General features: G+C 39.7%; 1 protein-coding gene across 2 annotated transcripts in view; it reads right to left on the bottom strand.

Annotated features, from left to right (window-relative positions):
* Nucleotides 1–11,351, bottom strand: part of SLC24A2 (solute carrier family 24 member 2) — a 250,170-nt gene that overhangs the window by 10,200 nt on the left and 228,619 nt on the right. For both annotated transcript variants that reach the window (XM_027047183.2, XM_027047182.2), the window contains 2 exons: nucleotides 10,124–10,213; nucleotides 3,555–3,721 (listed from right to left, as the gene is read on the bottom strand). In XM_027047183.2, the coding sequence (XP_026902984.1) occupies nucleotides 3,555–3,721; nucleotides 10,124–10,213 (257 nt within the window). The remainder of the gene's footprint in view (nucleotides 1–3,554; nucleotides 3,722–10,123; nucleotides 10,214–11,351) is intronic.

The raw sequence follows: 11,351 nt of genomic DNA, 5'->3' as shown, positions 1-11,351 counted from the left end.
TCAGAAAAGCTAATGGCCAGGTGCATCCCTGAGAGTGAGTTAGGACTCTGAGCAAGAGAAAAATGGCCGAAAACATGGGACTCATGTTGCCTGGGCCTCTCCAGGTGGCCGAGTGAGACGCAGTTTTATCCATTGAGCCTAATGATGGAACGCTGGCTGGGGAAACAAGGACCCAGCCACCCAGCTGGGTGAGGCTGCTACAGAGCCTTAGCCTTTGGCTAAGGGAGATTCAGTTTTGGCCTGACCTCAGGGATATGGAAGAAGAGGTGAAACACAACGTTCTCCAAAGGAAAAGAAGATATCTTGAGAGAAATAATGAGATGAAAGGGGTAGTGAGTTTACACATCTGGTCTCCTCAGTTGGAGAGAGCATGTGAAGGCAGAGCCCACGAGTTGTGTAACTTTGAATACCCAGAGCCTGGTGCACGCAGGCCCCCATCTGGGTACATATGTTAACCTGGGCCAAGGTGAAGTGATCGATACAACTGCCCCACAGTAGTCAGTACAGGTGGTTTGCCCACTACAGCCTGGTTTGGAGGTGCTCACTTTACGAAGATGTCAGAAGGGGAGGGGCTCCACAGGCCAGTTCAGGGAACATGGTGCAGTTCCAGCTTTCGGCAGGAGGGGGCAGCCCTGGCATCCTCCCGTCAGTGATGGAAAGTCGGGAAAAGTGGGAGTGGGGGTGTGTGTGTTGGTTGGAGTGCTTAAAAATGAAAACCCCCACTAGGAATTTGTCCTGGGGAGTGCTTCTTCCACCCCTGCATTCTCTTAGGAAGAAAAAGACCAAAGCCATCGTATTCTTATTAAGCGAGACAGGCACACATACAAACCCAGTTCCCGTGAAGTTGTGCTTGACGGCACTACAAATAGGTAGAAGCCCTTTGTAGTAAAAAATTACATTTTGTTCATGCCTTTTGACCTATAGATTCTATCGCCAGGGATCAAGCATAAGAAATATCTGAAAGGCAGATATAACTTCATGCAGAAAAATGATCATTTCAGTGTTGTTTTGAGGAGTGAAAAATTTAATCTCCAATAACAAAAAACTAGTTAAATAGCGAACTATTAAGCCAAGTTAATGTTATGTAGCCATTAAAAATCATACGCTTATAATGATGTAGGCAAATACTCATGATATGATTCTACGGTTAAAATGAAGGATGCACATAAAAATAGCAATGCATTTTCAGCAATGTAAACTATATATGAACTAAAGCAGGGTGGTGAATGATCATTGATTTTTATTTATGCTCTATATGTATTTACTCAATCCTTTACCATGAGTATATATTAATATTATAAGCATAGAGAAAATGCCAATAAGACTATGAAATACCTTTTATATTCAATATATTGCTAACAAGTTCATAAATTGGTATAAAGTCTTGAGAAAGGACTTTTTAAAAAATATACATCAACAGCCATTAAAATGCTCATAATCTTTAATTCATTAATATTTCTTGAAGGAGTTTATCCTAATAAAAATAGCTAAATGATATTTTCCGCATAAAGGTCTTCATGAAAACACCCATCATAGCAGAAAATTGGAAAAAAACAAAAAATAATGGCTAAACTGAAAACCAACAACATGAAATATTGTGAAGTGATAAAATGTTATTTATGAGGGTTATAAAAGAACCTAGAAAAATAGCTGATTTACTAATTGAATAATAGATGCCTACTTTGTGCCAGGCATAAACGGCTTTGAAATAGAAAAACAAAAGCCCTCCAAAAGGACAAAACTGAATATTGACTTGGAAAACTTTGTGAAATATTTGGAAGAGAACATACAAAAATTAAATGTTGCTTCTGGGTAGTAGGGTTAGGGGGTATCTTGAAACCTTCATCTAACCTGTTACTATATATCCAATTTAAGAACAGTGAACAAAAAACATCTTGCAATTCCCTAGACTACTTATTTTTCAAAAACATGACAAAAACGTCCTATAATTTTTCCCTACTTGTAAGATTTTCTCCAACATGACAAAAACGTCCAATAATTTTTCCCTACTTGTAAGATTTTCTCCCTTCGTACTATAGCACATCTTATTTTCCTTCTTAGAAGAGACTGACCAAGAAAACTAGTCTAAATGTGTAAGCAGTGGAACTAAGAAACACTTTCTACTAGAGACGCCCTTCCTTTAAAACATACACCTTTTAAGGCATCCGTCACACATTCATTCATTCAGTCTGCAAACGTCTGTCAAGGCACCACCATGCATTAGGCATCGTATTAGGCTCTGGGGAGCTGTTGCTCTTGAGCAGTTCACAGTCTAGTGGGCAGACTGATAAATGTGACCATGACAAGAGTACAATGTTCAGAGAGTACACAGGAGCAGGAGCCCCCTGGTCAGGCCCAAGGGAATGAGGAAAGCTGAGATTTGAGTTGACATTGGTAGGGTAAGTTGGAGTTTTCCAGGCAGACAAGCAGGGACAAATCTCATGTGAGAGGGGCCTGCAAAGGAAGGAAATAATGGCAGCAGAGGGCACCTTTGGAATTCAAAGGTGGTTAAGGCAGGGGGAGCTCAGGGCAGGGTTTAATGCAGACAGTGTTGTGGCTGAGAGACACATTGTCCAAATCCCAGCTGTCTCACTTACTAGCTTTGTGAACTCTGTGCTTTTCAGCTGCCTGGCCTGAAAAATGGGGGATCATCATACATATGCCACAGGATCATTGTCTGGCTTAAGTGGATAAAAATGTACTTACAGTGCACAAAGTAGACACTGAGTGAAAAACACGGGTAATGCAAAGATACAAGAGAGAACGATATTCAAGACGTTCAATGAAACAGCAGATCCATTTTAGTGAGTTTCTAAATTCAAGTGTCAAGAGCCCAGTTCTGGGAACAGAAGGAAAACACCCCAATGTCTTACCTTCTCAGGGGTTCTCTCTCATTCAGGGTTATGCATCAGACTACTTTTACTTCTGACAAGTTAAATGACATGACAGAGATAAGAGCATCCCACCCCAATCTGATCTGCTTTAGAGATTATTCATATTGGGAACTACCATTTGCTTAACCGTAAGAACAGATCTCATCTTCTGACTTTCAAAAAACTTAGAATATCTTTATCAGCAGCATACATAAATGATAACGCCAAACCTGCCAGCATTTTCCAAAGAAGGAGATGGGGTATTTTTGCTTGTTCCAATCTGTTTTATAATCCAAATCTCACCCGAGGCTGGTGGGGACTTTAATTAGAATTAGGATATGGGAAAAAAATGTAGTAAAACTGTCTCCATCATACCTGAATGCTGAATATTCATAACTTGTAGCCAACGCCGTTATATAAGCAAAATTCTTAAAGTATTTCTTACAACATCCACTTTGTACCTGGCGTGTGTTTCTGCCTATCTAGGGATAACTTATTCTTCATTAAGGTCTCTGAAAATTGAAAATGGAGTTAGTGAACTTGAATGGTACTCCCATTACTTTCTACTGGTATTGGTGAGTTTTGGGCTCAAAGATCCTGGTTTTATCTCCACAGCCTCTCAGAGAACAAAGACAGCAATAGAGCTGGTGTGTGCACCTTCATAAAACTATCTCTACTCACCCTACAGTGATGTCAAAAATGTTGCTTCCAACAGAGCTGGACACAGCCATGTCCCCAAGCCCCTTCCGGGCCACTATGACACTGGTGATAAGATCAGGGATGGAGGTTCCAGCAGCCAAGATGGTCAGGCCCATAATCTCTTCACTAATGCCAATTGTCTCGCCAACCTAAATGTAATGGCAGGGACACATGTGAGTGTCTGAAGTCACCAAACCATCAAACCCACATTTCAGTGCAACTCCCTTCTGATGAATTCCTATCCATGCTGTGCAGAGTGATGAGATGATAAAAAAGAGTAAGCCACAATCACTGCCATAGAGGAGTTCACACTTTAATCATATTTAGACCCAAGAGATCAGGAATTTTCGCACCAGGGTTAAACAGATAATCTCAAGAAAGAGCTATAGAGGGCTTGAGTGCAGTCATTATATGGTATCTAATAATTCTGTGCAAGGGAGGCAGAAGAGAGTGATAAAAGCCAACTGGCCATTGGCTCCAGAGGCCAGGGGCTGACAATGGTACCAAATCCTGTAGCGATTTGCCTTTGGATTAACAACTGAAGGTTAAGGACTGACATCCAGGGTTCCCATTTTTTCTTTGACATCTCCTAGTGTCTGTAACCCACTCTTGAACACTTTCAGACTATTACTTCCATGGGAAACTTGATTTGGGGTGTTTTGGGGCTTGGTAACACACAACTGTAAATCAGGAAGGCAACTGTGGAGAAACCATCAGTTACAGAATCAGAAGTCCAAGACCCGGCTCTGGCATTTGTTAAGAATTTAACCCATCATTAACTTAACCAATTGTATAATGTCTTCAATCCTTGCTTTCTTATGCTTAAAGCAGGGATGATAGTACCTACCTTACAAGGTGGTTGGGAGGACTAAATGATCATTTGTGGAAAATCCCTTTGCAAATAGTACATCATTACTGAAAAATGATGGGGGATGGTTATTATGTTTTATTTTGGTCTTTGCCTTTTAACACTGATGAAGTCTATTTTGGACAGTTGGTCTAGTCTCAGATGGAGGCTCCTACATCCTCTTGAGCAAATTTTTTTGTCTTCCCGGGACTTTTAAAAGCTCTATGTATTTTCTGGAGTTGGTGAACTGCAGTTCTGAAACTTTTAAGATAGTGCCTTCAGTTTGGTTTTCAATGGCCTAATCTATGACATTCATCATTTTTTGAAAAAAATGCAGAAGGCCAGAGTAGCATGCAAGAATAAGGGTTTTTAGGGAATAGAATAAATTCATTTATTTCTTTAAAAAATTTTTTTTAATGTTTATTATTTATTTTTGAAAGAGAGGAAAAGACAGAGCACGAGCAGGGGAGGGGCAGAGAGAGAGGGAGACACAGAATCTGAAGCAGGCTCCAGGCTGTCAGCACAGAGCGGGACGTGGGGCTCAAACCCATGAACTTTGAGATCATGACCTGAGTGGAAGTTGGACGTTTAACTGACTGAACCATGCAGGTGACCCTTTCTTTCTTTTTTAAAAATTTTATTCAAATAATCTCTACATCCAACATGGGGCTTGAACTCATGACCCCGAGATCAAGGGTTGCATACTCTTTTGACTGAGCTAGCCAGGCGCCCCTAGGATATACTCATTTCAAAATACCTTTTGTGATTTGTAAGTAATAGCTTAGTTTCCATGAACTTAAAAGCATAGTTGGGAGCTATTTTTGTTTTGGTGGTCACGCCTGCTCTAGAGCCTGGCTAGCTGAACTAGTTTATCCTGACCTCACAGAGCAAAGATTCACTGCTCTCCATCAGAAAGGAGGTTCCATGCAAGCAGAATTCCTACTTTGATCACTACGGTCTCCTTAATCCACAGAACATAGCCTGTATTTAGTAGTCTCTCAACACCTATTTGCTGAATAAATAAATCCATCTACGTACTTAGGTGATTTCCCTAGCGTGTTTTCTGCTGATTCTCCTAGAAAAAAAATTAAATAAGAGTTCTACACAGGAGTGCCCTATTTGAGCAAAACTCTCCTTGCTGACCTATTTTTTGAGTTAGATCTTGAATGAAACATTTTCAAAGACTGTGAAGATGCTGAGTCAATGGTTGTCACCCCCAATAAACAGGGTGATTCTCTGAGGGAGTTCTAAAGCAGTGGTTATTTTAAAGCAACGTTTATATTTGAAGTTTGAATGACTCCACAGGCAGAAAAAATGCAGAAACTGCAGAGGGGTGGTATGGTAGTGTGGTTAAGAGTGATGGCTTGGATGGATAGAGGGACACATGGGTGCAAATCCTAGCCTGCTGCTCCTAGTACGTGGTTGCCAACTGTCCTGAGCCTGGGTTTTTCTCACGTGTAGAATGGGGATTATAACATCCAACCCTCAGAGTCGTTGTGATGATTATATGTGATGATGCATACAGAGCAAATGGCAAGGGTCAGGTATCAAGTAAATATTCAGTAACTATCAGCTATGATAACTCAGGCACTACTCCTCTCCCTTTCCAACTTATCAGCCTGTAGCCATTGGGCTCTGGCTCTGGGCTCTTCAGACAGAAGCTGGTTTAGTAGGCATCAGTCCATAATGTGGGAAATCATGAGAATAATGAAGACTTTTTATTGTACGTCACACTCTTGATGAATCTGCACGGCTGTAGAAGCACTTTTGCTGTCTGACAACGCGTCTTCATAGGCACATTTTAAGAACATTTCACTGACTTTGGTTTTCCATGAGCAAGAGGCAGGATGATAGGTACGGTGCATAGATGGGACAGCACTGATCAAATTGGCATCATCAGAGAAGTTTAGAGCTAGAAAGGATATCAGCAGTCTCTTGGGAATTCCTTTGTTTTCCAATTGAAATAAACGATGGGGCCACTCAGAATCCAAATCCAGTGCTGCTCTGAACATGGCATGATGTAGTTCCTTATCTTGGTTTCAGGAGCCAATGTCACATTGGCTAAATGAGACACAGGGTCGTATTGACTCTTGGAATTAACTTCTCCTATTAGATGCAGGATGGATTTTAACCACGTTTTCATCACTCAGGACATTTACTAATTTCATGATACAAAAAGAATAAAAAGTAACGAAAACTAAGGGGAAATATGCATAAAGCATTTAATGTAAGGGGCATTTATTTTTGGCTAAACAGTAGCTAAATAAAGATATTAAATAGCATTTATTGTTGGTAAGGCTGTGGATAACAAAATAGTTGAGCACCAAATGGTGTATTTGTTATCTTTATGGCTTTTATAGCTCAAAAAATTCTGTACAAACAGCAGAATTAGAGCCAAACTTCTTAGAACAGAATGTGCTATTTTGATCAGATGTCTGGATGTCTTAAAAGAGAAAAGCATTTCTATAGGAGAAAAGACAGAGAAACTTCTCATTCATTACTAGAAAGTAAGGTTTCTCTTTATGCACTTTATATTTCTGGGCCCTTTTGGTAATATTATTCTAGGCATTGTGTTTGCATTTTTCTACAAGAATGAAAAGGAAGCAAGAGTATGGAATTAAGATAATCATTAAAAAGTTAGAAAAAGATGAAATATCTAGAAAACAGAGAATAAAAACCACTCTTTTATCAGTACATTAAAGAATGAAAATAGTTACAGAATGAAAAGCCATTACATGTTATAAATGGCAAAGAGTCCTTCTAGCCTGGAAATCTGGAGGCTGAGGCTCATCTTCTACAAAGATTTCTATGCAGTTTTGGTGGCAAATGACTTTCAAAGAATGCGGAAAATCATGACTTTGGGCCACGCAGAACTTCTTTGAGGATCAACAATGTTTTGGAAATATCCTGGAAGAATAATCTGAAGTCAAACATCATAAAATAACTAGGGTAGGAATAATATAAAATATCTTGTAGGAATAATAGTGGGTATATTAGCTGACATTTCCAGCAGCTTTTTTTCAATGATGTTGTATGTACTTTTTTTTTTAAATTAAGGTGTAATTTACATATAGTAAAGTCTAATTTTACATTCAGTAAAACTCACCCTTTAAGAATAGTTCTGTGAGTTTTTTTTAAGTTTATTTATTTATTTTGAGAGAGAGAGTGCAGATGCGTGTGGGGGAGGGGTAGAGAGAGGGAGAGAATCCCAAGCAAGCTCTGTGCTGATAGCGGGAGTTGGAAGTCCTATTTCTCCACATCCTCATCAACATATGCCTGTGTTTTTAATTATAGCCATCCTAATGATTGTGAAGTGGTATCTTGTGTTGATTTCTAGATAACTCTATTGAGATATAATTCACATAACTTAAAACTCATCTACTTAAAGTGTGTATTCAATATCCTAGTATATTTATAGACTTGAATAGCTATCACCATAATTTAAAATTAGAACTTTTTCATCATCCCAGCAAGAAACCCCGTACCCATTAGCATACCCATTTCCCTCCAACCTCCCCAACCCTAGGCAACCATTAACTACTTTCTGTCTCTATAGATTTGCCTATTTCATATAAATGGAATTATGCAACATATGATCTTTTCATACATTTCATATAAATGGAATTATACAACATGTGCTCTTTTGTGACCATCATTTTTCATTTAGCATAATATTTTAGAGGTTCATTCACATGTGGCACGTATTAATGCCTCATCCCTTTTTATTGTGGAATAGTGTTCTATTGTGTGGATAGGCCACATTTTTTGTATTCATTCATCAGTTGATGGACATGTGGGTTGTTTCCACTTTTTGGCAATTATGAATAATGCTGTTGTAAACGTGTATATAGATTTTTGTGTAGATGTTTTCATTTCTCTTGGGTACAGAGGGAGTGAAACCACTGGATCATATGATGACTCTATGTGTAACATTTTGTGGCCTGCCAAACTGTTTTCTAAAGTGGCTGCATTATTTTACATTCTTGCCATCAATATATAAGGGTCCCAATTTCTATACATCATCTCCAATACTTGTTATTATCTGTCTCTTTGATTATGTCTACCCTAGGTGAGAGTGAAGCGGCATCTCCTTGTGGTGTTGATTTGCATTTCCCTAATGAATAATGATGTCGAGCATGTTTTCTTATGCTTATTATCCATTTGCATATCTTCTTTGATGAAATATCTTTCAAATGTTTTGACCATCTTAAACATTAGGATGCCTGTAGATGCTTGCCTTTCTTTCTTTTCTTTCTTTTTTTTTTTTAGTAGGCTCCATGCCCAATGTGGGGCTTGAACTCATGACCCTGAGATCAAGAGTTATATGCTCTGCCAATGAGCCAGCCAGGTGCCCCCCTGCCTTTCTATTATGGAGCTTTAAGAGATTTTTATATATCCTGGATACAAGTGCTTTATCAGATGTATATAATTTGTAAATATTTTCTCTCTGTCTGGGGTTTGTCTTTTAATTACTTAAGTGGTATTTTCTGAAAAGCATAAATTTTACTTTTGATGAAGTCTAACTAACTAGATTTTTCTTTTATGGATGTTTGGGCATTATATCACAGAACTCTTTGTCTAACCCATGGTCATGTAGATTTTCTGCTTTCTTCTAGACATTTGATAGTTTTGGCACTTGCACGTAGAACGATGATCCGCTTTGAGTTAACTTTTGAGTACGGTGTGAGGTAAAGGTCTAAGCTCATTTATTCTGGCATATCAAAAAACAATTATTTTAGCACCATTTTTGATATATCCGTGTATGTTCTCACGTTTCCTTATTTCAAATTGCTATATTTTATTTATGCTAACAAGTATAATAATTTTAAGACTGTATTAAACAAAGAATACAAGTGGGAAGTTTGAAATTTGTGTAGTTTATAATAGAGATTAAAAGCATGAGTTCTGGAGTGTCAGAGCCCTGGGTTATAATCTCAGTTCTGCTATTTACTACCTATATGATCCCGAGCTGTTTTCTTATTAGCTCTAAGCGTAACTCCTTGCTCTACAAATGTGGTTAATATTAGCATCTCCTTGATAGGATTTGTGCCTATGTACAGGGTGACTGTCAAGTCACAAGGATGAAGGGATGTGAATTATCCAGCATCTGGTACACGTTCAATCAACGTTTACCACTGTCATCTCTGAGAATGTAAAACTTTTGCATTTCATTCTTTCATATGTGTGTGACAACAAACAATTCCTGAGCGTTTATTCTTGTGATGGACACTATAACTGGTACGGGGTTAAAAGTGGTAAAAGCAAAATGCATCATCATTATAGTGAACAGAGGTTCAAGGAAGAGACCATTTTGTCTCCAGTTCTGTTCCTACAGCCAATCGGAAAGGCTGGTGAGAGCACGAGGTGAGTGGCTGCCCAAGAGGAAGTAAGCATCACGGAGTCAGGCAAAACCTGACATTCCTCCCAGACCTGGGTAGGCCTGGATTCAGGTTGCAGGGGGCAAGAAGAGATAGGGTGCCGTCTTCCACATGGCTGTCCAGGGTTCTGCTGATTTGACTCCATGCTACAGGAAAAGGCCAGGAGGGATGGGAAAGGTGAGTGGAGTAAAATTCTTTTAGTCCTGGAATATGTACCTTGTCAGACACAGTACGATTCTGACACTTTCCAAAAGCAAACACACTGATTAACCATTTGGCAACCACAAGAAGAACCAGGCGGATGAGTGTTACGATTAAGGTCTTACCTGGTGTGCCCACCACACCATCAAGTAAGAGAATACAGCAATCCAGGTGATGGAGCCGAAGAACGTGATGGGAAAGAACTTCCTTGATGACTGAAAGAGAACCAGGAAGAGGCGAGAGTGTCAGTGCCATCCAGTGAGGTGGATCTGGCAGACTAAAGCTAAGACCACCAATGCCAGCTACTCCTCCCTCATTCCCTCCCATCTTCACAGGCTTCGCAATCAAAAGGCCCTCCCTCCCAGTGTTTAGGCCGGGACACGAAGAGTCTCTCTTAGGAATGTTGTTTGGAGCCAAATCATCAGCAAGCTAGTGCCTGAGATGGACGTCTCTCGCAAAGAATGTCTGTTCCTGCTGCTGGCTGCTCAGATGCCCCCCGCCCCTGCCCTTTCCGTGGCCTGGTTTCTTAGTCTTGCCCTCAATCTCTTGACTACCCCATAGCCTTCCTTTCTCTCCTGCTCCCTTTTCTGTCTTCTGCTCAAGTTCATCAGAATCCACCAGTTGGTATTGCTTCACCCCATGTATCCTAGCAATCAATTTGCCAGAAAACCTACGTGACTAATTGCTGTTAACAAGAAGGATCCACAGATTCTAAAACAGGTTCCTCTTATAGCCCATGAATTACTGGGAAAAGCCACAGAGAGGAAGCCATCATCATAGTTTCTATACATTCTTGATGACAGTCACCCTCCAGGATATTTGAACCACTCTTACAGACTGGAGTAACAGAGGCCCAGCACACTGCTGTCCACAGGGCTGGCAGAGTAGATTCTCCCGGGACGTTTTCCCTCCTGTTTTTCACCCCTGACTGTACTATGTCCTTTTCTTCTTTGTTCACAGGCCTTTGTGCAATCTCAGGCTTAGAGTATGAGCACTTTTTATTTTTATATTTTAAATTCGAGTGTAATTAACACACAGTATTATATTAGTTTCAGGTGTATAATATAATGCAATATAGTGATTCACCAATTCTGTACATTAGTCAGTGCTCAGAGTGAGCATTTTTAGTTTCCTTAAAATATTAACCAAAATCAGATACTCAAAATGCAGTTTTTTTTTTGTAACCTAATCCCACTACAGGGAGATCCAGGTTTACACTGGATTGTAGTGGAGTTTTGTTGATGGCTTTTTTCTTGCAAAACTGGGGCCCTTTAAAACATGCTCAGATAGCAGAATGCGCTCAGTCTCTCACCTATTACTGCCAAGCGTGTTTTATTTCAAAGCTTTCCACTT

The sequence above is a fragment of the Acinonyx jubatus genome, chromosome D4, assembly GCF_027475565.1.
Source record: "Acinonyx jubatus isolate Ajub_Pintada_27869175 chromosome D4, VMU_Ajub_asm_v1.0, whole genome shotgun sequence".
NCBI lineage: Eukaryota > Metazoa > Chordata > Mammalia > Carnivora > Felidae > Acinonyx > Acinonyx jubatus.
Note: the sequence above shows the minus strand (reverse complement) of the source record. Positions and strands in the feature narration are given on the sequence as shown.